The following is a 27,660-nucleotide window of genomic DNA, read 5'->3' on the forward strand; positions in this document are numbered from 1 at the left end:
GATTAGTAAACTTAATATTGTTAAGGTGTCAGTTATCCCCGAAGTAATGTATAGATTCAGTACATTCTCAGTCAAAATCTCATTAAGGTCTTTTGTAGAATTGACATGATTCTAAAATTCATGTGAAAATACAAAGGATCTAGACTAGCCAGAACATCTTTAACAAAGGACAAAGTTGGATGTCTATCTGATTTCAAGATTTATAAAGCTACAGGAATTAAGACAATGTGATGTTGATGTCAAAAGAGACAAAACAATCAGTGGAGCAGAATAGAGAGTCCAAAAAAAAAAAAAGGACAAAACACATATGGACAACTGATTTAAAACAAGATGCAAAAGCATTTTTAATGGCGAAACAAGTCTTTTCAACAAACGGCACTGGAACAATTAGATATCTGTATCTGATAAAATGAACTTTGATCCACACTTCATACCATATATAATTACCTCAAAATGTGTCAAAGACCTAAATGTAAAGCTTAAAATTATAAAACTTCTGGAAGAAAATGTTGGGTCAGGGAATAATTTCTTAGATATGACACCAACAGCATGATCCACGAAAGAACAAATTGATAAATTGTACTTTTTAAAAATTAAAAGCTTTTTCTCTTTAAAAGATACTGTTAAGAGAATGAAAAGGTAAATTGCAGATTGGGATAAAATACTTGTAAATCATCTGTCTGATAAATCCACGATATATAAAGAACTCTTAAAACTCAACAATAAAACAATCCAGTTTTAAAAATCAAAAGATTTGAACACAACTCACTAAGGGGTGACAAACACATGGCAGACAAATGACAAACATATTGAAAGATGCTCAACATTATTGTAGTTGTTAAAGAAATACAAATTAAAATCACAATGAGATATCATTACACATGTATTGGAATGACTAAAATTAAAAAGACTGATCATACCAACGTTGGTGAGGATGTGGAGCGACTGGAATGTTCATATGCTGCTGTGGGAATGTAAAATGATGCAACCTCTTTGGCAAACAGTTTGGTAGATTAAGAAGTTTAATACCCACCTACTATATGATCCTACTACTTCACATTTAGATATTTACTCAGGAGAAGTGGAAACGTATGGTTATGCAAAGATTTGTAAACAAATGCTTGTATCAGATTTATTTGTAATAGCCAAAACCCAGAAACATTTCACGTGTCCATTGACAGGTGAATGTATAAACAAACTTTGTTATGTCTATACAGTTGAATATTCTTTAATACAGTAATAAAAAGAAACAATTGATGCATGCTTTAACATGAATGAATTTTTAAAAAATCATGCTGAATGAAAGAAGCCAGACAAGAAAGAGTACATACTGTGTGATTCCATTTATGTAAAATTCTGGCAAATGCAAAGTAATGTATAGTGACAGAAACTAGACTGGTAGTTGCCTTGGGGACAAGGTGGCTGGGATGGGGTGGGGAGGAGGGATTACAAAGGAGCACAAGGAATTTGGGGGACGATTGACATGTTTGTTATCCTGACTGGTGATGGTTTGAGTGTATACATATGTCAAAACTTAATAAATTGACACTTTAAAAATGTGCAACATATCCCTTGGAATACTGTTTAGCAATAAGAAGGAACAAACTATGGATACATGCTATGATGTGGATGAACCTCAAAAACATGCTTAGTGAAAGAAAGCAGATGCAGAAACCACATTTATGTGAAATGTCCAAGAAAAGGGCGAAACTGTAAAGACAAAAAGTAGATTAGTGGTTGCCTGGGGCGAGGGATTGGGAGGAAACAGTAAATGTGCCTCAGGGATCATCAGTTTTCAAACTGACTTATGGTGTTGGTTGATAAACATACTAAAAAATCATTGAATTATAAATTAGAAAATGGTGAATAACGTAATATGCAAAATATGCCTCTATAAAGTTATCAAGTATACCTCAATAAAGTTGTTGAAAAAGGAATAAAAATCTGTCTACAGTTGTATCTCATACAATATAACTATTCCATAAAAATATTTATTTTTATAATTATCAGAGGTAACATTTTTTTAAAAGATTTCAAAGAAAGTAATATATCTTCCTTAAAAGTTGGCGATTTCCACGAGTGATGTTATTCTTATTACATAGTTGGAAATACTAAAGGTTTATTTTTGTTGTTGCTTTTTCTGTTGTTGCCACCTGTATGATACAAGGATTTGATTTAGAATGAGTGTGCAGATGAAGGGGCACTGACAGCATTACATGCCCATTCAGGGTCCGCCTCATTTTGGATAAAAGGGGGCTATCCAGAGCAGGGTCAACAAACGATGTACGGCCATGGGCCAAATCCAGTTGTGGCCTGTTTTTTTTTAATAACCTGTGAACTAAGAATGTCTTTACAGTTTTAAATGGTTTTAAAAAACAAGCAAAACAAAGAATTTGCAGAGATTATATGTGGCCTACGAAGCTTAAAATATTTACTGTCTGGATCTTTAGAGAAAAGTTTTGCTGACTCCTAATCTAGAAAGATGTTTTGAGGGAGAGTGAAATGTATTAGTTTTGTGTTTTTATTTGCCTGTATGGGAGAGACTATCTTACTTTAGTTAAATCACCTAGAATTCCCTTGTTATAATTCTGTACTGCCACATTGCTTCAGGATCCAGTTCTAATACTGCTGTAATGTGAAATTGCTCTTGAGTAGTTTAAGCTGGTTTTTCTTCTGTATCAAAGTGATAAATACAATCAGTTGAATGATCTTTCTTAATTATCTGACTTGAGGATTAGCATCTTGGGTATTAGAACTCAACCAGTAATGCCTTTGTATATCAGAACTCAACCACTAATGCCTTTGTATATCAGAACTTTACTAATGCTCTCATAGCCAGCCAGTATCTAACATTTGTCTGCATTACTTGCAGGTAAATTAGTTTCCTTCTTAATCTTTCCTACCACTTGTACCTATAGTTTACATATTCATGAAATTGTTTATGTCTACACGCACTATCAGATAAAATACTCATATCAGTGAAAATGTCATTCAGATGATATATTGAACATCATGCTGACAGAACAGACTATTATGGGAATATTTTATTTTTCAGTCTCTTATATTGCTGTTATGCAATCACCATTTATTTTCTCCCTTGGCATGAAGAATAAGTTGGTTGGGATAAAAGTGAGTTGCTAAGTGATCAGATTCAAGGGAAAAGTCTTAAAGCATAAAACTAAAAATAAAGTTTACAGGGGAGAAAAAGCACATTTCTTCAACTGGACCTTAAGTTTTTTAAAAATTTAAATTATGACTCTTTCCACGAAATAGAAATGAAACTAAGGCAGATTCTCAAAAAATGAAATTGAGACATAATATGTCTCAGTATATATATTCTAAATGGCAGTTTAATTTCAGGTAGTAATTAGATAATTTACAAATGATTAATCTGAGTTTAATATTTAGAAAACAATATCATAGTAATAATTCTGCTGCCCAGATAAACCTGTTGACATTTTAAAATTTTCAAATTAAAGTATTCACTTGGTTAAATTAAAGCGGTTTACAAAACTGTATAAGGGAACACTAAATCCCATCTGTCTGCAATTGTTTTCTTATGGAACTCCTATTAATAGTTTTATCTTGTGCTTCCAGAAATGTTACAGCCTAAACACCCTTGTAAAAATATATATTATATATGGTGAATCAGTATTTTATTTTATAAAAATTTAATTTACACTAAACTTTTCAAACAGTCCTTAAAAGTAATATTGAAAGCGAAAATTTTCTTTCCTGGGATTTCACAAAATGAGAGTCAGAGTTAAGAATCTTGTCCTTTATTCATTATAAGAATGCTTAGTCAGGTGTATATTTTGACATTACACAAAAAAACTAAACAGTGTCCAGATATTATAGCAGAAACCTGCCAGAATAAAGACTTTGAAGTAATTTTCAAAGGGTGTCTGTTAGTATTTTATAACATACCACAAATCCATTTTATGTCAGCTGTGAGGCTCTCAGAAACATGCTTTGTTTTTTCTCAGTGATAGATTGCTTGTTTGATTTAAGAATCTTGGCCTCCAGCCTACTTTTCCAGATCACTTGTAAGTGTGATTGTAAGCCAGTAAGATTGGTTTTCTTAACTTGTCCTTTATTATAAGGTAAAAGTTCTTTCCAAATTTCTATTAATGTTGACTTTCCCATTTTACAGAGGCACACATAATATCATTATATTTGTCAAAAACTAAAATGTTCTCTCTCTCTCTTCCTTCTTTCACTTTTGTTAATATTGACTGCTTCACATATTTTTGTTTTGTTTCTATTTTGTTTTTGTTTTGCGGTACGCGGGCCTCTCACTGTTGTGGCCTCTCCCGTTGCGGAGCACAGGCTCCGGACACGCAGGCTCAGCGGCCATGGCTCACGGGCCCAGCCGCTCTGCGGCATGTGGTATCTTCCTGGACCGGGACACGAACTCGTGTCCCCTGCATCGGCAGGCGGACTCTCAACCACTGCACCATCAGGGAAGCCCTGCTTCACATATTGTAAAATCAGAGGTGATAGTGTTGTTGTTAGGTTTCATTTGCTGAGAGTGGTGGAGATCAAGAGATAGAACTTTTCACTAGGAAAAAAAATTCTACAGCTGTAAAATACGGTACATTAGGACTTGTAGTAGGGAGCATTTATCAAGAAGAAAGGACATGAACTGTAGTTTAAAGAAAGATTTGGAATGTGCCTATTTGATGTATTGAACCTATCATAGTATTTCTTACCATAATAAATTATGACTCTCATGGCCTATTATATATACTCCTAAAAGAGCCTGTAAAATTTGACCCATGTTTCTGTATATATGTTTTCAAGTAGCAACTAACTTTTATGTCTGAATCCAGTTCAATAGAATCTCACATATGTAGAAATAGTTACTGTAGTTTTCGTGGGTTTTAGACTTTGATTTTCAAATCAAGTCTAACCTAGAAATCTTCTGGGATTAATAAAGTTAGATAAACTTTGAGGATAAAAATGTAGATTTGTGTTACAATGCACAGTGGACCTTTTCAAGGGTGCAGTGCACTATAAAATCTGTTTCTGATCATTTTTTGTAGTTTTGGCCCCTTTATAAGTGCTTTGGTGTCAGCACAGAAACTTAGTGGGATTTTCCACACTTTCAAAAGAATGTTTAGTGAGGACCTGCTATATTTCCAATCAGCCTTTTTTTTTTTATTGAAGCTGATATTTATGCAGATATTTGAGTTAGAATATGATTGAAATCCACATAAATCCATTTATCTAGGGAAATATTACTTCACATTTCACTTTACAGAACATTAAAAATGAATAAGTACAAAGAAGAATGACTTCTGCATACCAGCTTTCATATTTACACAATTAAAACATCTACATATATTTATTCTTAAATGCTTACAGAATCTCTATAGGATCATGCCCAATCAACTTTTTCTGTTTAATTTTTCACTTCAAAGTAATTCAAGTATACATGTACATACAAGCTTTTAAAAATGACTTTTCACTGTAATATTTTCTGAAACACCATAAAATCAGGAATCTTGATGATCTATCTTCATTTTACCTTAGAGCATTGGGGACTCCTTGGTTCATAGCGCTTTAGAAAAGAAAATCTAAAGAGAAATTAAATCATATTCATAACATTTTAGGTAAGAAAATAATGAAACATTACATATTTTCTTGGAATTTATTGCTTAATAAAGCTTAGTTAAGCTCTTACTTGAAAGAGCTTAAGCTCTTATTTTTAAATACCCTCAATGTCAGCATATCTTTTTCCTCAGTTTTTTATTTTGCAAAATTTTAAATGAATGGAAAGGTTGAAAGAATAGTATAACAAACACCTATATACTCATCACCTAGATTCACCAATTTTGTCACATTTGCTTAGAAAAACTAGGATAAGTAGTTTGCTTAGAGAAAATAGTAGATATTCTTTTATATTTTCTAAACCACTTAAAATTAAGTTGCAGACATCATAACACTTCATCATAACACTTATTTGCATATAAAATATGCAAATATTTTATATGCATAATTTATATGTATAGCCTAAGAATAGGACATTCTTCTGTATATGTTTTTTAAAATTTATTTTATTGAAGAATAGTTGATTTACAATGTGTTAATTTCTACTGTACAGCAAAGTGATTCCGTTATACATATATATACATTCTTTTTCCTATTCTTTTCCATTATGGTTTATTGCAGGATATTGAATATAGTTCCCTGTGTGCTATCCTGTGTATGTTTTTTAAAGTACTTTTGTTTTTTAGTGCAGTTTGTAGAATTTATTGCTATTTTTTTCTATTTATAAATTATTGATTTGCTTTTTCTTTATTATATTATCTTGAGATTTGTTTTGTTTTATAATTTTCTAAGTTTTATATGAGGTTTGTGAGTTTTTTTTTTCTTAATAAGAGTTTAAATGTGTGAATTTGCCTCTAATTACATGCTTGATATTTAGTTTTCTTGTCATTATTTTCTAAATAATCTGCCATGGGACTTTTTATTCTTATTTGGGAGAGTATTTTAAAATTTTGGAACCTTTTTTGACTTTAAAAATTTTTACTATAGTCTAGTTTGACTGCCTTATGGTTGAAGACTGCATCCTTTTTAGTTTCTACTTTTAAAAGATTCCTCGAGACTTTCCTTGTGGCCCATAGTATAAGATTAATATTCTTTTTCCAAGTATCACATGGACACTTGAAAATAACATGTGCTCTGAGGCTTCCAGGTAAAGATGGATTGAATGCATACCACAGTAGTAACTGATCAGAAAATGTCAAATCTTAAGTCAGCAATGGAGAAAGCCAAAATATTAATATAATTTAAATTTCAGGATCTTTAAAAAGGCTAGGATCTGGCTCTAGATATCTCTGGAACTGAGTGTTAATGGTATGTGTGGGGATGGGGCAAGAACCTTCTGAAATAGGATTAGTTGAAAACTCTTGAAGAGTTTTACATATTTCATGACCCTGGGTAACTGTCCTTTCCCATGCTAGCAGATGGTGGGAAAGATTAAAACAAAGGTCTCTTACTGGGGGAGATCAGGAGTTGAGAAAATTGAAAACAGGGAGATTAAGTGAATATATGTATATGGAATGTTGAGAAATCCTTCCCTCCTCCCCACCCAGTCCTCTTCCCTTACCTTGCTCTCAGAATTCTGGCCACCAATCTAGGCAGGAGATTAGATGAGGATTAATTCAAGAATAATTATAATAGGCTTTTGAGCAGCTTTGTAATATTTTCCTTCCCATTTGAACATTCATGGTGGTTTTACTTTTTCAGTCTCTGGATGAAGAAGTAGTTCATTTCTGGTACTTTGATGAAAATTGGCATGATTTTAAAATAATTGTTATTATTTGTAGGGGTTTCTTTTAATGTAGTTTTTTTTTTTTTTTTTTTTTTTTTTTTTTGGAGTGTGGGATCTTCCCGGACCGGGGCACGAGCCTGCGTCCCCTGCATCGGCAGGCGGACTCTCAACCACTGCGCCACCAGGGAAGCCCTAATTTTTCCTTCTTTTAATAGCTCTCTGAAGTTTTTCTTTTCTATTTTCTTTTTCCATCTCTCTTTTTTTTTTTTTTCCTCTTCTCTACTCTTCCCTACCTCCTTGTTCATCCACCTACATGTTGGAAAGACATGAAAAATATAATTAAATTTATGGGAAAATTAATGTGAATTAGTTGAAAGTGAATACCACAGACTAGTTTTTCAATGAAATACAACTAACTTTGATAACATAGAGTATCTGATCCAAAAATGTTGCTTGATAGGAGCTGCCTCAGTTAATTATGCTATATAATTAACAAATCAGTGGTTTATATTAAACAGTGTTTTTAATGTAAATGTTCTCTAAAGATGTTTAAATATTTTCCTGTAATCTCAATTCACATTCATTATATCACATTCATTACATCATATTCATTACATTCACATTCATTACATCATAAAACTTTTAAAACATATTTGACAGTCTTTGAATTATTACTAATTCCAAATGAGTGGTGTCAGTAAGTTTATTTGGAAACATTGATTCCTCCTGTGAGTGGAGTCCTATTTTTCCTATTTATTTTCTTATGTCACAAGACGGATTCCTACTAGTATCCTGTGAAATCAACTTAAGTAAATAAAAGAGTAAAGTATTCTAAAGAAACTATACTTTCAAAATATGTATGCCACTTGTTCTGTTTTAATTTAGAAACTATTGCTATTTCTTTTAATTTATTAATATTGAATTAGAACATAAATTCTTAAATAATTTGGATTGAGGAAGACTTCTAAGAACTTCATTAAATATGATTGAAATTTTGAAGACCATCTTTTAAATGTAATATAATAGCCTAGCTTTGACATGAATGGTTATCATAGCATTAAAGGAAAAACAACTGGAACCCTTTTACAATCATGTAGATATCCAGATTTTGAAGACTTGTAAATAATAATGCTATTGGCAAATCAAACCATTTTCTTAAAAGAAAAAAAAAAACAGGATAGGACATCTCAGATTTCTGTTTATAATAAATCATGCCAAAACCTGATTTAATTAGTGTTTCTTGTCTGGGTTTCAAATATACTTGGATCTTTGACATACTTAATATAAAGGCAGTGTCTTTGATGTGCTTTTCCCCCCTCTTTTTAAAGTTGTAGACATGGTCCCTTCATAGGTGTGTATCACTATGTTTTGCTTGTGTAATAGTGAATTGTTTTGTGGCAAGAATATTGTCAACTTGCCAGCTGATAAAAGATGATGTATATGGTAACAAAAATAAACAAGTTCAGGGCAAGGGAATATAAACATAGTAAAATCTTTTGTTGAAATCAGAGCCTTCAGTTTTAGCGAACATGTTAGAACAGGAAAAGTGAATGTGTTGGAGTTCAGTTAAACAAGATGTGAGTAGTGTAGAGCGTGGAAAATGAAGCCTTATTTTGAAGCATCTAGATCCACAAGTTGAGAAAGTGGCAAGCAAGGAGTATTGCTTAAATCAATTAGGTACAAACAATAGTTGGATACAAGGAGGCAGCTCATTGGTTCATGGCTCATTGCCACTTCCCCTCCTTTTCCTCCATTTCTTCCAGTTGATGATTAACTTTTCTTTCGTTGCATTATTTTGGGTATATTGCAGTGTACTGTGTCATAGATAAGGAAATTTAAAGGTGGAAAATAAACTGTAGAATATAAAAGTCATATTCTGTACTTTTTAGTTCTCAATAAAAATAAAGGAGGTAGACTGGCAGTAGATCTTAGATTTCTAAAAGTATGGGGCTAAGAAAGAGGAGAAAATAATGTTTATCCTGGACCCAGTATGTGCCAGCATTTTGCTTGATGGTTTATTGTGAGAGATGTATATTTATTTAACTGGGATGAATAGTCTTTGTAGTATTTTAGGGTATATCCATTGTATGGATTTTTATCAGCGTTCTTACCAGTAGTCATATTAGAATTAAAAATAGTTTATTATCATTTTTAGTTTTCTTATCTATACTGTCATGAAATCAGATGATACTTTCCCAGAACTTTTAGGATTGGAAGTGTGACTCTCCCCTTCAATCAGATATAAATAATAGCGTAGGAAAAACCATACCATTTGAGAGAAACAGCTAACTTTGCTTTTTCATTCATTGCAAGTAACTCAACAATGTAGTGATCATTGATCAATAGAATGACACACGGTGAAAAATATGTGACATAACATGCAGTAGGGAAGTAAACTGACTGGCTTTCCTTTGTTTGCCAACCCATTGGTTAATAAGTAATTGTCAGTATACTGCACACACAGCTGTCTTTTGTTAGCTTTATTTCAAAGAGCAGTGAAAAGTATGATAGCTTTTACCGAATTCTGTCTTTATCCAAATCCTTGTAGAAGAAATTGAATGGATCTGAAAGATAATTCCCTGCGATTTTCATTAGTGTTTCTTCTAAACAAATAATAACATTTAGTAATATAGCATTTACAGTAAACAATAAAACATCTATAAGATCCTATTATGAATTATTAAATATATTAAATGTAGCACAAAATTACGGATTTTTCAGACAACTTTATCATGAGCAATGATGAAGGCTGCTTTTGCCTTACAACACCCATAGATTTTGGTAAAGATATTGATTTGTTAAAGTGATGTAAAGCATAAATCATACTACAACTCGTCTTTGCATGAATTTTTGCATACTTGGAGATAAATAATGTATTCTAACACAGGAGTTGGAAAACAGTGGCTCCGTGGTCTGTTTTTATACCACCTGTGAGCTTAGAATGGTCTTTTAAGAGGTTGTATAAAAAAAGAATATGCAGGGCTTCCCTGGTGGCGCAGTGGTTGAGAGTCTGCCTGCCAATGCAGGGGACACGGGTTCGTGCCCCGGTCCGGGAAGATCCCACATGCCGCGGAGCGGCTGGGCCCGTGAGCCATGGCCGCTGGGCCTGCGCGTCCGGAGCCTGGGCTCCGCAACGGGAGAGGCCACAACAGTGAGAGGCCCGCATACCGCAAAAAAAAAAAAAAAAAAAAAAAAAAAGAATATGCAGCAGAAATCATATGTGACCCTCCAAGCCTAAAATATTTACTCTTTGGTCCTTTACAGAAAAAGTTTGCCAACCCTAAAATATAAATATATAAAACATAAGCCTGGGAAGTTCTGGTTCCAAGTGAGACGGTGTAATAATCACATGACACCCTATCTCTCTCAGTGAGTGCACCTATTATAAAACGTGGACAGAATGCATGGAGCAGCTATTTGAAGACTCTGAAAAGTCAATAGTAGCAGGTGAATTAGGGAAGACCAGAATTTGAAGTACCTCCAAACTGGTGGTGAGTTTGCCATTTTTCCTTTTGTGTTGTCACATGGCCTGGTCTCAACATAGCCTGAAACCGGAAAGCAGACATCAATGCAGGCAGAGAGCCCCAGGAGAGCTCTAGGAGAAGCCCTCTACCTCAGGCTTGGGAAATAGAGATCATGGCTCCTAACAGTGACAGTGGGTGCAGAGGAAGACACAGGTATCTAAAATTGAGAAAGGGGGTTGCCTCACTTTCTGATTGGAGGATCTATGGTCTCAAGAGGTAGGGGCATGCACCCTTTTCTTATCTTCTCTGTCTTCCTGCCAGTTGGCCCCCACTGCCAAAACAGTTGGAGGAAGTAAGAGGCAAAATGTAAATAAAACCTCAGCTTTCTGGGCAGAGTGCTGAAAAGGAGAGCCTCAGGGAACCAGAAAGTACTGGGGATATCAAGGGGCGGGGTACTTAGGAAAGGGATCTCATAAAAATTATGTGTTAACTTCTGGAGCTGAAATTAGTGGAGGTGACAGAGGAAAGAGTCAAAGAACTTGAAGGTAGATCATAAAAATTATTCAATCTAAAAAACAGAGATGAAAGATAGGAAAAAAGAAAAAGACCATCAAGGCCCTATGGGACGATAACAAAGATCTAACTTTCATATCATCGGTGTCTCAAAAGGAAAGGAGGAAGTATTGTGCAGAAAATTAGTTTTTTAAAAAATGGCAAGATTATGGAGAAACTCTCATACATTGATGGTTGGAATACAAAATAATACAGCCACTCTAGAAAACAGTTGATAGTGTCTTGTAAAGCTAAATATATGTTTACTGTAAGGTCCACCAGTTCCATTCCCGTAGAGTTGAAACATTTGTGGTGAAATCAAAACTTAACGTTCACACAAATATCTGAACACAAAGATTTATAGGAACTGTAGTGATAATCATCAAAAGATGGAAAAATCTCAGTTATCCTTCTATGTGTGAATGGATTAAAAAAAAAAAAACATGTGGTACATCCGTATAATGGAGTATGACTCAGTGATAAAAAAAGGTATGAACTATTGATAGACACAACAATTTAGGTCAGTCCCAAAAGGTTACATACTGTAACCTGAGTGAAAGTAGTCTCAAAAGGTTACATACTGACACCAAAAGCACAGGTAACAAAAGAGATAAATTGTATTTTATCAAAAGAAGACTTTTGTGCATCAGAGGACACTATCAACAGAATGATATGGCAAGCCACTGAATGGCAGAAAATATCTGCAAACTATATATATACCTGATAAGAGACTTGTATCTAAAATATATAAAGTACTCTTATAACTCAATAATAAAAAGATAAAGTGAGCAAATTATCTGAACACACATTTCTCCAAATAAGATATACAAATAGCCAATAAACACATGAAAAGATGCTCAGCATCATTAGCCATCAAGAAAATGCAAATTAAAACCAAATGAGATACTGCACTACACCTACTGAAATGGCTGTTACCAAAAACACAGAAATTAGTGTTGGCGAGAATGGCGAGCATTGCTGGTGGGGATGTGAAGTGGTGCTGCCGCTGTGGAAGATGGTGTGGCGGTTCCTCAAAAAATTAAACAGAATTACCATAAGATCCATCAATTCCACTTACAGATATATACCCCGAAGAATTGAAAGCAGGGACTCAGGTATATGTATACCCATGTTGATAGCACCATTGTTCACAATAGCCAAAAGGTGGAAGCAACCCAAGTGTCCATCTAAGGCTGGACGGATAAACAAAATGCATATGTACATACAGTAGAATATTATTCAGCCTTAAAAAGGCAGGAAATTCTGACACTTGCTACAACATGAATGAAACTTAGAGACATCATGCTAAATGAAATAAGCCAGTCACAAAAGGACAAATACATGATTCCACCAAATATTTGTCCCAAAGGACAAATATTATGATTCCAAATATGATATGAGGTACCTAGAGCAGTTAAATTCATAGAAACAGAAAGTAGAATGGTAGTTGTCAGCGGCTGCGGGTTGAAGGGAATGGGGAGTTAGTGTTTAATGGGTACAGACTTTTAGATGCAGGAGATAGGGTTCTAGAGATAGATGGTGGTCAGAGTTGTACAACAATGTGAATTATGGAGGAAAGAAAATGAAGGTTACATGTAATTATTCCATCTGTATGACTTTTTTTTTTTTTTTTTTGCGTTACGCGGGCCTCTCACTGCTGTGGCCTCTCCCGTTGCGGAGCACAGGCTCCAGACGCGCAGGCTCAGCGGCCATGGCTCACGGGCCCAGCCGCTCCACGGCATGTGGGATCTTCCCGGACCGGGGCACGAACCCGTGTCCCCTGCATCGGCAGGCGGACTCTCAACCACTGTGTCACCAGGGAAGCCCCATTTATAGCATCTTAAAGGACTGGTTTTATAGTTTAAAATGCTAAACTAAAACTAGTTTTTTTTTTTTTAATCAACAGGTGATAACATGCACATAATAATAATATTTGAAAAATACTGAATAGCATAAATAAGAATATAAACGTTATTTTAAAATTGCAATTGGTAACATTTTAGTGCTTTTCATTACTGCTCTTTCTCTATGCATGCATTTGTGTGTGTGTGTAGCAGAGCAGAAACCTTATTCAGAAACCTTGATGAAGGAATGGAAAAGGGAAGCCTTGAGCCCTAAAAACACCTTCTCCTTGAGGGGAGGGGAGTAAATGAATTTTAAGGGATAGGAGGCAGGCATATCATCAGGGCTCTAGGAAAGGGGAGGAGATTTGCAAGGCACTATGCATTTATTTTTTATGTAATTGCTGTCATACTATATATTGAGTTTTCTATTCTCTTTTCCTTAAATACTCTATCTTGAATATTCTCCAAAATCATTAAAATTCTTACAGAGTGTTATTTTCATAGCTGTATTGTGGATATATCTTAATTTATTCAATTTTACTCCTTTTCTTGGGCATTTAGGTTGTTTCCAGTATCACTCATTATTATAACCATGATTCCTTTGAACATAAATTCACATAAATTCTCATGTGCACAGAATACAGTCTATGTGTAAATGTACAGCTCTATTGAAAAGTCTGAATTTAATGGAATACAAACATGAAATAGTCTTCTCCATCCCCCGATTCCAAGTGTGCCATGTACAATTTTTCTTCTCTGTTATGCACAGGCATGTTAGGTGACAGGCATAATTCTAGTGGCTCTCAGTAATTAAAAGTGCAGTGAGATTCAGTTCAAAAATGTGATCTGCTATCCAGAGATTTTCCTTGTTCAATTTGGAACCAGGCTTTTATAGCTTGTGATCTGAAGCAGGGAGGGCTTAGTAAAATTTCACTCACACCTTCTCCCACTCTAGACTGTAGAGTGCTGCAGTGACTTGATTCAGTTCTAAATACCTCACCCTACTCCCTGTTCCAGGCCTAACTCTTCTGTGGTAGAGGCTTAACAAAGGGAATAAGGGAGAAGTGGCAACTGCCCCGTCTTATCTGCCTGTATTTGTGGTCCCTACTTTGGTTGTTGCCACTTCTCTGGCCAGTGACCAGCTCTTACTTATTTGATGTCCTTCAAGCATATGTTCAGCAAACTAGTATATTCTTCTGGCAGTGCCCCCAGTCTCTACACAAGAGCCTCTTGGAGCCTTGCCTCTTGGCCTGCTTCTCCTTAGCGTGGTTGTTGATTATGGTGAGAACTTTTCGGCCTTAATTGTTGGCATCTTTCTTTAAAATATAGGGCACGCACTACATGCCTTTTTTGCTTTCAGATTTAGGCCCTGGTCGTCAGTCCTGAAGAAACTTCCAGAAAGGCCCCATGCAACATCTTGTTTCAAGTGCATATATAAAATTTACGGCAGTTGTTGAAACAGTTGCTAAGCATTTTTCCTACTTTTATTTTAAATGGCAATGCAATTCTTAGCTTGACAAAACATTTTTTTTGCCTCGTCTGCATAATAGATGCATTGTAGGATACCAAAAGTCTATCAGCACCCAACAAAGCTTTCTGTTAAACACAACAAAACAAAAATCTTTTCTGCTTTAGCAAAAAGTAATGGTTTCTTTTGCCCATTCACTTTCTCAGACATCCTTTGGTCTGTCTTCCACACCAGAGGTCTGCAAACTGTGGCCTGTGGGCCACTTCCAGCTCTCCAGCTGTTTTTGTAAGTAAAGTTTTCTTGAAGCACAGCTGTGGTCATTTGTTTATGTATTGTCTATGATGACTTTTGCACCACAACAGCAGAACTGAGTATTTGCGACAGAAACCGTTAGGCCTGCAAAGCCCAAAATATTTACTGTCTGACCATTTACAGAGAAAGTTTGCCAACTCCTGTTTTACACCCTTCCTCTAAAATTCTTTCCAAAACGTAAACCAGAAATACCATTTGTCTGCTTAAAAACCTTAAGTAGCTTCTCACTGTTGACAGAATATATTCTAAAATGTTTAGCTTTACATTCGAATCTTTTTATAATTTAGTGTCAAATCACTATGTCCAGTTCAAATTCAGGATTTCCTGTTATTTTCAGTGATGCAGCTTGAAGTCTAGAGTTACAAATTGGCAGCTTACAGGCTGAGTTTGGCCCCCAGACTTGTTTTGTTTTATTGATTCAGCATTTAAAAACTAGATAATGTCACATAGAAATCCAGATTTCTAGTTGTTCTTCACCAGTCAAGAGTTCTGATAAACCGGCCTCAGAGCCCTCAGTGTAACATTCTGTTAGCACTCCGTGGCTGCTGCCTCTTCCCTATGGAGCAGTGCTCTCCACCTATGCACAGCCTGTGCCCCGTGGGTCCTGTATGCATATGCACTCAAACCCAGTCCTCTTCAATCATGCATGTTACCTGCTGTGGCCACTGTAGCCATTTGAGTTTGCAACCCTGGGCCTAGATATAGTGAGCTGCCTTCTGGTCACCTGATCCACCTGTTCTCACATTACCTCTTGCTGCTCCATCTGCCTAGAAGATCCTCTTTGTCCTTCAGAATTTTTCATCCTTAAAGACTCAATTTAAATATAACCTTTGTGAAGCCTTCTCTGCCAAAGGCAGTCACTTCTTCCTCTCTACCCTTGTGGCACTTTGTTCATTTGATTAGAGTAGCACCTGTCATGTTGTATTTTAGTGACCAGATGGTGAGCTCCTTGACGTTAAGGTTTGTATCTTACTCATCTTTCTGTTCCTAGTCCCTAGCATGTTGCTCAACAAAGAGTGAAGGCCAAGTAAATGTTGCTGAATTGTACGCCGTTAACATCTAAAAACTGGGAAGGTAGGAAAGGATTCATTAGGTGCAAAGAAAAATTCATATTTTTCCCACTTAAATGTATATTCTTTCCCTTTCAGTATTTCACTTAGTTTCCTCTTTTTCTCCCCTTAGTTTATAACCAACTCATTTGTGTTTCCCAGACAACTGACACTTTAATTTTCATTAAGGATTACCAACACTTATTAGCTGTGTTCAGGGTTACAAGCTAATAAATGGTGGAAATGAGGTTCAAAGTCACATTTCTCTGCCTTTAGAGCTCATGCACATAGCTGCTGAGCCACTCCTTATCATGTGCATGCTTTTGAATAAGTTACAAAGTTTTCTAAGTCTCAGTTTCTAATTGTAAAAGAGGAATGATAGGGCTTCCCTGGTGGCGCAGTGGTTGTGAGTCCGCTTGCCGATGCAGGGGACACGGGTTCGTGCCCTGGTCTGGGAAGATCCCGCATGCTGTGGAGCGGCTGGGCCCGTGAGCCATAGCCACTGAGCCTGCGCGTCTGGAGCCTGTGCTCTGCAACGGGAGAGGCCACAACAGTGAGAGGCCCGCGTACCGCAAAAAAAAAAAAAAAAAAGAATGATAATGGTTCCCATCTTTTAGGATACGTGGGAGAAATGAATGAGAATATCTATGTAATGCTTAGAACAGAGTTTGTCTTAGAGTAAGCACCCAATAAATAGAGCTGCTCGATTATTATTATTATTATTACTATTATTATTACTGCTGCCACTGCTGCTGCTACTACTTCTACTACTGCTGTTACTTAATGTTGTATAGGAGATACACAGACTGTCTTGTCTTCCTTTTCTTGGTGTAGACTTTCAGGAGTCAAGGGAATTGAGTATTGGCCCACCTGCAGAAACCATTGCCAGGCTACCCTATTTGTAACCCTAGAACATTGCACTTGGAAGGGGTTTTGGAGGTCAGGTGTTCTAACAAGTGCTTATCCAAAGCAGCAGTCCTCTCTGCAGTTCCCGGCTAGAGATGATCAGTCATCTAGAGGCTGTTACATTTACAGTGACAGAAGCTGGCCACTTTAGGTGGAAAATATGATTGTTTAAAAACTGTGCACACACACTTTTCTTTTTCTTTTTGTCCTCTGTAAAACGTAGAAAATTAAGTTGAATCCTTTTTCCATACTGTTGTCCTTAGTCCTTCAAAGTATTTGAGCCGAATTAAACAGCGACACTGGTGGTTCTCAGAGTGTAGCCCTTTTAACTTGAGCCCCTTTCCTCAGGAGCCTTTCTTCTCTCTTCCCCTTTCTTTTATTCAAAGAATCCTCGAAGACCCTAAAAGCATAGGCTAAAATTTTTGTGTGCCTGTGTGCATTTTTCTGGTGCAAGTTTTGATAACCCGGAAAAAGTTTAAGAATCACTGTCTTAGACACTCTCATGACTATAGTTTATCCTGCATATGTCTGCATCTCAAAGGGACAAACAATGGTTAAGGACCACAGTTTTTTAGTTTTCTCATAATGGTAGAGAGTGATTGAAAACAAAGGTTAGGAATTGCATAGAAAGAGGAAAATCTGAGAGTTAAAGCCAAGAGGTATAGTTCAGCTGTATCGATTGAGCCACCCCCCTGACATCTTTGGGAAGTCTTCCATTTAGTCTGCTTAGGGAGTTATTTCTGATATAATAAGGATGTTAAGCAGAAGGGAGGATTCAGTAAATCAGTCTTTTCTTAAAAACATTTATGCTACAGAACAAGGAATAACTATTTTGCCCTGTAGTGGACAATCACTTTAGCTAAACATAGGTACTGTTGTGACTATTATATATTCAAATACACACATATGTACACACACAGGTACAGTGCTTAACATAGTTCAGTATCGCCTTCAAGGTCAGCCCCTTCCACTCCCCCAGGCCCCACTTTTTTCCTGCTTTGCCAAGTCTGATGCTCTGCTATTGAGAATCTAACAGATAATATATCCTCAAAATGGTCCTCCTTACCTTTGTCAGGCCACAGAATGTTACGGTGTGGAAAAGCACTACTGGAAGAACAGAGCAACTGAGATATAGATGGAGAAGCTTGTAAATGTTGCTTTCCTGAGTTATCTCTAGATCATTGTCGGCCCAAATAAATTTCCTATGCAAGTTTTGATAAAATGCATGCATTCGTGCATACATTTTTTTTTACATAGCTCTTTGTCATCAGTAGTCAATTGTGTAATCCAAGTTATGCCCATAAAATATCTTTTTCATAATTTTACAAAATATCTAAAAGAAAAAGTAAAGTGAGGTATTATGGCTAAAAATATATTTTAAGATTCAGTAGAGGACATAGTACTGATAATTAGAGGTGCTAAAATTTGGACAAAAGTGTAAACTATACTTTTGGGTGTTTTTGTTTTTGTTTTTTGCGGTATGCGGGCCTCTCACTGTTGTGGCCTCTCCCACTGCGGAGCACAGGCTCCGGACGTGCAGGCTCAGCGGCCATGGCTCACGGGCCCAGCCGCTCTGCAGCATGTGGGATCTTCCCGGACCGGGGCACGAACCCGTGTCCCCTGCAACGGCAGGCGGACTCTCAACCACTGCGCCACCTGGGAAGCCCTAAACTATATTTTAAGACAATTTGTATGTTTTAAAACTTAATGAAACCATTGAAGTCATCTGTTTTGCATTTCTTTTTTGTTCTTGTTGTTGTTTGGGTTTTTTTGTTTTGCATTTCTAAAGCCTATGTTGTTAGGTTATTGTAAGAATGGCAATATAAGTCTGCAGAAAGTATAGTTACAAAAATCTGAGACTTTTAGTATATACAGTCCAACAGTATAGCTTATAACTATCAAGGAAGATATACTGGACCTCTTGCTTTTTCTTGTATCTATTGCTTTCCCAAATCTAAGGTAGGTATAGGTCTTTACAAAGGGTAAAGGAACTCCTTAGAGCTGTGTTGGTTACTTAAGTTGGTAATAGAAAGGAGGACATTTTGAGGGAAAGTGGAGAATTAAGAGAGGAATGAAAGGACACATGTTGATACTCTTGGTGTTTTGTTTTGTTTTCTTTTTTTTTTACCATAGCAAATGTAAGGTGCCCTGTCTGTCAGTGAACTACCTACTTCAATACAACTTAAAGTCTGTAAGTTCTGTGGATTTAATAAGGAGAACTAAGCATTGCTTGATTTTTTTCCCTCTCCAAACTCCCACTTGTGGATTGGCATAAAGTGAAAATTCCTCCAGTAATGCCCAAGCCTTCTCATTTAGGGTTTGGTACTGCATCATGCCTAAGTGAATGTCGAATAAATGTTGTCTGATGATGATGAGAATAATTTGTTTCAGGAGGAATTCTCTTTATGCTTATGTACTACATTTCTCACAATGGTCTCAAGAGTCATTGGAAAATAGAATTCTTGTTTGAACTCTTACTCTCTAATTTTTGCCAATTACACTATTGTAAGTTTTATATGAATTTCAAAAACTGGATTCATTTGGCAAAGTGCAAAATCCTCTAAACATAGGAATGCAATAGAACTGATTTTAACTGGTGTATTTAAGAAGAATAACATGCACTGAATTTGAATGGTAAACTCAAGGACTTTCCAAAGATGTGTGCGGGGTTTAGGTGTTTTATGAATAGGGCTCATTCACTATATATTTACTTACTGTGGCTTTTACTAAGTAGCAGGATAATTGTTATTGCAGAGTTAGAGTGTTAGCATAGCATCTTGAAAATGTCTCTGTGTGGGATATGTTATGTGAATGTGCGTTGTCACGTAGTTTCATTTTGGACTTTTGAAAGCATTAACTTCTAAATATTTTCTTAGTTTATTTTAAAAAATAAACAACTTGAAGAAAAAATATCACTAATTCCTTGGTGGTAGGGAAAGGGTGGGGGGAATGGTGTATTCTGCCCCAGGATATGCTTTGGGGAAATTACTTGGAATTCAAGGAATCGCAAGTGGAGCAACTTTAAAACACTTTGCTATAATGTGTTCTAAAAGGTAATTAAGTCTTGACATGTTAATGTAGTATTCTGAAAAAAGTTATGGAAGTTTTTTTCTTTCACAGTAGGGTCTCCTAATACATAATTTGCACTAGTTGAATATTTGAAAAAACTGTCTGGAACAACTATTGATACAGTTACCAAAAATTGTATTATCATCTCACTTTCACATCATTAACGTTATACATCCTTTTCTTTCAGCTGGATATGTCAAGTGACCAGATAGCTGCCAATCTGCAAGCAATTATCAGTGAAGTTTGTAGGCAAAGACCGCTGAATTTGGGTAAGTGGTTCCCTGGGGAAGATTTCCTTGTAGCTCTGTGATACTTTAAAAATGTAAAATATTAAGAAAACAATCCAGTTAATATGCAACTGCAATAGCAATAATATTTCCAGGGATTAAAGAAATACAGCTTAATTCTCCAAAGGATTCCTAATGACCTTATTAAGAAGTTGTAGTTGTTTGGAGAGGAGACCTCTTTAACATTAATAAGGAATACATCGTGAAACCTTTATAAATTCCCACATTATTTCTACCATTAAATGTAATAAAGTTTGAAAGAAAACTGTAACGGATTGCCTTAAACTTACAATAGTGTTTAAGCAGAAACTAAAGTCGTTTATGAGATAGATGATATTTTGAAGCCAGACCATTCACTTTGTCACTGGTACTAGCAGTTGGCTTTCTTAATCTTATTTATTTTAGAAAAGAAACAAGGTTTTTAATCATGTCACAAGAATCACTATTTATAAATGGGGTGATACATGGAGAACAGTGAAACTTGATGTGGAAGCTGTGTCATAGGCTAGGAACACGTGTAGTACCCACTGTATTACCTGCCATTCACAGTCCTTCCTCAGGCAAACGTGTTCTCTTTCCGCTGGTTGAAAGCAAGCAAGAGTCTGTAACCCTCATTTGACTATGCACTTACAGGCTTACCATTATAGGAATCTGTCATGTTTCATTTTATAAACCAAGTGTATAATTAAAACACAATCTCACGTTATGTTTAACCTTCTTTGGGAGTTAAACACACTGATGAATAAATACCTCATTTGTTAATTCTGTTGTGCTAGATATGACCATAGTACTTAGTGATTGTATGTGTATAGATTCTTCTCTTTCATGGAGAACTTTGTTTTGAGTATAGGAGCCTCTGAACCTATGTCAGGAGTAGAATGATGAACAGTAAATCTCTAAAAGCAATGTAGTTATCTTCTCTTTGCCGTTTTAACTGAGGGTCCCTTAACATTGTTCTTATGAAAGGCTTTTTAATTTTTAAGGAATTTTACTAAATGTTTGGTAACACAGAGTTAGCATCTGTGCTGACTGTTTTAAATAAATATTTAGAATCTTGCCATCAAATGTAAATATCATCACCTGTTCCCTTTACTGTTGACTTTGCAATAAAATAAATTCTAGGTGATCCCCTTCTGAAAGAGAGAAATGAATTATTAGTGAATATGTGTAGTTTCATCTATAAATTTCTAATATACTATGGTACAGCTAGTTTGTCTTCTACTTTAGAAATGGAGCGATCTTCCCTTTGTTATAATTCAAAATAATAGTTCAGTAATATCAGTACTTTTCAAGTGAAAATATAACACGAGTCCTATAAAGTTTCTTGTATGTTTGTGTTTGCTCATTAGGTATCTATGGAATAAAATGAAAATTGATTCTTGTCTTTGTTTTCAGGACCCTTTGTGGTACGTGCTTTCCTTCGAAGTTCAACAAGTGAAGGTTTGTTACTAAAGATCGAGTCATTATTGCCTAAAGAAGTAGAACCCAAAGAAAGTGACAAAAAAGCTGCCTAAATGTGTTACATTGAGAAATTATTTTCAGTGGATCAAGAAACAACAGAGAAAATTAAAAACTGTTTAATTTCTAAGTTTGGTGTCTTGTTATTTCTTGATCATCATACTTGAAAGTAAATTTTAACACTGGAAAATCTTATAATACTTTCAAAACTAAGAAAATAAAATTTGCTCTGTGTCTGAACCTAACTTTTAGATCATGTTAAATTTTCTTCCTTAGTATTCAGATTCTACAATCTGATAACTATAGCAGCAATTTCTAGCTTAATAACTTTCCCTTGAGAGTCATACCATCTGAGGGAAAAGTAACATCCTCAGTTCCCATAAGACAGAGAACGGCAGAGTCATGAGCTACATCACAAATATGACTATTTTCTAAAGAAAAAATATGGAAAATCTTCATTCTAATAATTCCTTAATGTCTTTTGTGATAGCATGAGTATAGAAAATGATTAAGCCCTTAAAACAAGCGGGTGGAAAACTTTTTTTTCTCTTAGGAATCAATTTATAGTATTTGTATTTTTTTGTAATAAGAATATTGTATATTTTATTTATTTTTTAAAATATTATATATTTTAATGGTGCTTTGTAATATACAAGGCACTGTGTATGGTGTTTTTATATACTTTATTTGATCCTGAATTCCTCTGCTTAATAGCAAGTTGTTAGTGTTTGTTGAATGAATATCCCATGAGGTAGATAAAACAACTTAATTTATGGTTGAAGGATCAGGCTGCCAGTTTGCATGCTGGTGTTGGTCCTTAAGTATTTACTGGTATGTGACAAAACAAAAAAAATAAGGATAATTTTGTCATGCAGTTGCCAACTGTCCTTTCTTGGGAACGATTTCTTTTACTCTGAGACTGTCTTCCACTTTCTTTAGGGGATGCTCGAGGGCTTTTTCTTATATGAAAAAATAGTCCTGATAAATTTGTTGGTGGGTTTTAACAACACTCACTTTGTAAAGAATATTTTGACGGCTCCATATAGGTCTCCCCAGTTGTTTTTGAAATTTTAGTGGTCTGACAGGTCCAAAAGACTGTGAACCACCATTGTACTCCACTAAGCCTTTTCTCCCACAAGGGCTGTTTACCAAAAGCAACTGTAGCATTAACTACAAAACAGTAACAGCAGTTACCTTTTATTGAGTGCCTGCTACTATCTTATGCTTTTTATGCATTCTCTCATTTCATCCTCGCAGGAGTTTAGTAAGAAGGGCGGTACTCTCACTTTACAGTTAAGGAAATTGAAACTTGTGTGAGGTCCTCTAAGTGGCACACTAAGATTCAAACCTACATTTGTCTGATTTTGAAGCCTGTTCTCTTAACCATTAGGCTGTTTTACCTCCTTTTTATGTGTTCTAAGATAAATTAAACTATTTAACCAATTTAAAATTTTTAAAATATTGAATAATTACACTTCAGTTTCTCGGTATGTCTAGTTATGGGGTTATGGCACAGTGATGTGAGGAAAGTTGAAATAAAAGGGTTGGAGGAGTGGGATGAGAAAAAAGCAGCGCAGGATGGAGAGAAAAAAGATATCTACTTGTTTCCCACATTTATGGTCTTCCGAAAGCATACTGATTGTTATTTAAAGACCCTAGATCACAGAGTAGAAACTCTATTACTGTATTTGTGGGTTTTCTGATTAATAGAGTAAGTATACTCTTATTATAGAGAACTTTAGAAACACTAATAAATATAAAAAAATAAATCACTCAGAGTCCTACTACTCAGATAACCAGTATTAATATTTTGGTGCTTCCCATTATCTTTTTCAATTGACAGAGAAAGAGAGACAGAGAAACAGAGGGAACATGTACACACATGATGTTATATAAAGTAAGCATTTCCCCATATTATTTAAAATCTTATATGAAAAGCATTTTAATGATTGAGCGATATTTCATCCTGTTGATGCTCTAATTTATGGAGTCAGTTCTTAGTTTTGGGGCATTTAACTTGCTTTCAGGTCCCCCTTAACCTTATCATTTACAATACTTTGGAGAAAATCTTTGAGCATAATTTAGTTTCCTCTATATTTCTAGAACTGACCTTCCTGAGTTAAAAGGTATGATATGGCTAAAGGTCTTAATTATGTCTTAGAAAGATGCCTTTCTGAGCAGAACAAACCAGAACAAGGAAATATGGTTGGAAAACTTGCTCTGGACAAGAGCATTCCAGGGTCTTATTAACTGGCCTATGAATAAATTATTCCGTAACCTTCCATTAGAGCATTTTTCCTATTGGCTAACTGGAACTAATGTTGAGTGTTCATAATGGTATATGCTTCTGGAAAAATAGTAGAATTGCACTAGATTACTGTTCACATAAACCTCTCTCTTTTGTGTTATTAATGTATTTTCTTCTTTCTGAGAAAACAGTAAATTAAAATCTTACGTTTAAAAAGAGTAAAAAGTTTTAAATAATTATGGTAAATATCAATACTAGTGATTCTCAAACATTATCCTGCATCCAAATTACCTGGAGGGCTTGCAGGCACAAATTGCTTGGCACCAGTCAGCATCTGGGGTGGGCCTTGAAAATTTACATTTCTAATAAGTTCCTGTTGCCAAACCCAGTTCGTGCACCTGGTGCACAGTGAGGCCAAACAAACCAAAATGTTGGAGTTTGGAGCAGAGAAAGGTTTATTTCAAGGGCCGAACAATGAGAATGGGCTGCTGGTGCTCAAAAAGCCTGAACTCTCCCAAGGTTTTTAGGGAAGAGTTTTTTAGGCAAAATGTGGGGGGAGGACTGAAAGGTGAGTGACCTTCCCCTGATTGGTTGGTGATGAGGTAACGGGATGATGTTCCACAAAACTCAGTCATTAGCCTTCGGGTTCCAACCTGTCTGGGATCCAGAGCTCGTGCTCTGACTGAAGTTACCATCCTCTACCTGGGTGGGATAGTTCCTGGAGAGCTATCAGGTTATGTATAGCCCTTGAGGAGGAACCGGTACCCTGCCCCATCGCTGCCCTTTTTCTTGACTGCCTATCCTTTATTTCTGCATTCCTTCACTCTTCTGTTTGCATCTGCCCTCTGGAACTCAGGGAACATCTAGGAGGCTAAACCTTTTCCCTACAAACAAGGAAGTGGAGGACAAGGAAAGGGTCCTGCTCAGTTTCATTCGCAGGTGATGATGTTGCTGGTTCAAAGACTATATTTTGAGAACCACTGATACTTACTAATGGATCTTTAAACCCTGGATAAAAAAATCTCTGGCTTTCGTATCAGCATTAGTTTTTTTTCAAATTTGACAGGTAATTCTTGTGCAGCAAGGCTGAGAATCACTGGTGTATGCAATTAGCCAAGTTATAAGAGGTGAAAAATGTTTAATAAAAGTCAAGATTTTAAAAGACTGAGATGAAAAAAAAGATAATGCACTGAATTTAAGAGCCAGGACTAGTTTCTAGCTTCCTGGTCTATCCCTATCTGTAAACAATTTAAATTCCTATGGGAAAACAATTCAAAATCTGGCATCTTCCGTAAAACAAGGACATCATAAGGTGATCATCAATGTACTTTCTAACAAAAATTTTATGACACAGCTTTTGTAGTTGGCATTTCATGTTGTTAGAAATGATGAGATAAAACATTATTAATTAACATTACTAATATAAACACACGTAAACATAAGTTTAATGGTATTACTTATCTTGTTAAAGACCAGAGGCTTATGGTGGGATGGGGAGACCTACTCAATAGTGACTTTTTTTAATAGCAAGTAGTAATCGCAGTGTCCAGTAGGTGGCAATAGTAACCTTTCATACAACTTTTAAATAGTTGTGTACTTATTGGTAAATATTTGTTTTCTCATTTGACTATACAAATAAAATAGCAAAAATACTTTATAGACCCCTGGAGCTTTGTTTATTTGTTTATTTTTTGTTCTGTTTTGGGCATGTTACAGAGGTTGCTTTAGTTGTCACTCTGCAATAATGCATTTTTAGAATTTAAAGAATTCGTTTCTGTTTTAACTTTTATTATAGAATTTTTTCAGATATACAGAAAAAAAGAACACCCATTTACTTACCACCCAGCTTCAGCAATTATCAACATTATGCTCTTGTTCTAGGTACATCTATCCCTTCCATCTACCTACCACTCCCTAGCTTGTCCTCATCCTTGCTAGAGTAATTAAAAGCAAATCCCTATAAAGAGTTTTAAGAATAATCAAGCTATAATTACAAGAAAATTTTAGGTCCATTTTTCAGAGCCCAATGTTTTTGTGTTCTACTCTGGCCATTGAGGGCATTTAGGTTCTTTGGATTGTATTTTTCATGTAATAATGGGCAAAACACCTATTTCTAGTGCTTTGAGAACTTAAGAGTACATAGTAACAGAACTAGCCGCAAAAGGTTGTATATAAGTATCAATACTTTAAAAAATAAGAAGGAAGAAATTGGTATCTTCACTTAAATTTTTGTTTTGAATCAAAATATGAAATTAGAAATGTAACTATTATAAGGGATAGGTTGAAATAATAGTTTTCATTCTGAAGGTATTCAAAGGAACAAAAAGTTTTACTGTATTGCTTTATTTTAAAAAATAGAAGGACATTAAATAAATTGGGCAAGTAGAGAAAGAAAGAACACAATCAAAAATTTAAAGAAAACAATGACCCATAATTCCTTAAATAACTGCTTAACATTTTGTATACTTCCTTTTTTTCTTCTTCCCATGGGGAGGTCTCCTTTTTCTCCCTGAAATAACATGGTTGTGATCATGTTGGGTATAGGGTAGGAAGGGAGATGTCTTGGCTTTGGCCGTTTCCCACATCTCCAGCTCTTTAGTCACTTTTATTTGAAAAAAGCCAACCAAAAGCAATTTTCAAGTATTTGCTAAATGAAAGGTTTAACACTTCCTATATCTTGTCATATGTTGCATAAAACTTTATAGTATTGTTTCCTAAGTTGGTAATTACTTTAATTAAAATTAATTTATGTAAATTTTAAGTTGAATAACCCAGTGTTTCCCAAAGGGCAATAAGTGTACCAAGGAAGACAAAGAAATGAATTTTGATGGTAAGTGAGCCACATCTTTAAGAGTTTAGTATGTTTTACTATATTATAGGAAAATATAACTTGCACATAAATGACCATGACTTCATGGGCATTATTGCCTAGGATGATTATTTGTAAAGTCTATTTAAAAATATTGTGTAAATTATGTAAATATATAAACTGCTTTCCAAAGTAGTTATACAATTTTACATTTCCTCCAGTAGTGCATAAGGGTTCCAGTCTCTCCACATCCTTGCCAACACTTGGAATTGTCTGTCTTTTTTATTATAGCCATTCTGGTGAGTGTGTAGTAGTCATATATGTTTTAATTTGAAAATAAATTATTTTGCTGAGAAAGTGTTTGGGGATAAATGACAGAGTTTTAAATTTGTGCCATTTAGAAGATGGAGTATATTTATACTATGAAGCTCCAGAAGTAGAGGTAGGACTAATGTAGACTTTATAGGGAAGCAAATTCTGGCAAAAAGCTAAGCAAAAGTTAAATACTAATGACTTTCTTGCAAAGTTGTAGTAACCTTTTTATTGAATATGTTTACATCCAGCTGTTTCAGTGTTTCCTCAGTTACAGTCAACAGAAATTAACCAGAGAAAAAATGTAATGTAAGGATATGTAGTGATTCACAGAATCTAAGGAAAAGTGAAACAACTGGTACTTGGAAAGGATAGGAAGCAGTGCAGCTTAAGGGATCTAAGTAGCAGGAACCAATGGACAGCTTCTTCAGAGAGCTACTGTCAAGGTGAATTTGTTTTCTGACCTTGTGTCATGTCACTCTACTCCAGATTTAAATTTTAAGGAGAAAGAGTCTGTTTGGCCTAGTTTAGTTTACACGCCCACTCCTTGGTCAGGAGAAGGCAGAATTGATAATCTCACCAAAACTGCATGCAGTAGGGTAG

The 27,660-nt window shown here is 35.4% G+C and overlaps 1 protein-coding gene across 5 annotated transcripts in view; it reads left to right on the plus strand.

Moving 5' to 3' along the window:
• MRPL1 (mitochondrial ribosomal protein L1) overlaps window positions 1-27,660 on the plus strand; it is a 101,174-nt gene that overhangs the window by 67,591 nt on the left and 5,923 nt on the right. For 4 of the 5 annotated variants that reach the window (XM_024754139.1, XM_024754140.1, XM_024754138.1 and 1 more), the window contains 2 exons: window positions 20,131-20,212; window positions 21,626-21,818. In XM_024754139.1, the coding sequence (XP_024609907.1) occupies window positions 20,131-20,212; window positions 21,626-21,744 (201 nt within the window). In that variant the 3' untranslated portion in view covers window positions 21,745-21,818. Of the gene's footprint in view, window positions 1-20,130; window positions 20,213-21,625; window positions 21,819-23,531; window positions 23,586-26,723; window positions 26,767-27,660 lie in introns of those variants that run through there. The other variant, XM_024754141.1, reaches the window with a different exon arrangement.

Source organism: Neophocaena asiaeorientalis, unplaced genomic scaffold (assembly GCF_003031525.2).
Source record: "Neophocaena asiaeorientalis asiaeorientalis breed wild unplaced genomic scaffold, Neophocaena_asiaeorientalis_V1.1 scaffold148, whole genome shotgun sequence".
Classification (NCBI taxonomy): domain Eukaryota; kingdom Metazoa; phylum Chordata; class Mammalia; order Artiodactyla; family Phocoenidae; genus Neophocaena; species Neophocaena asiaeorientalis.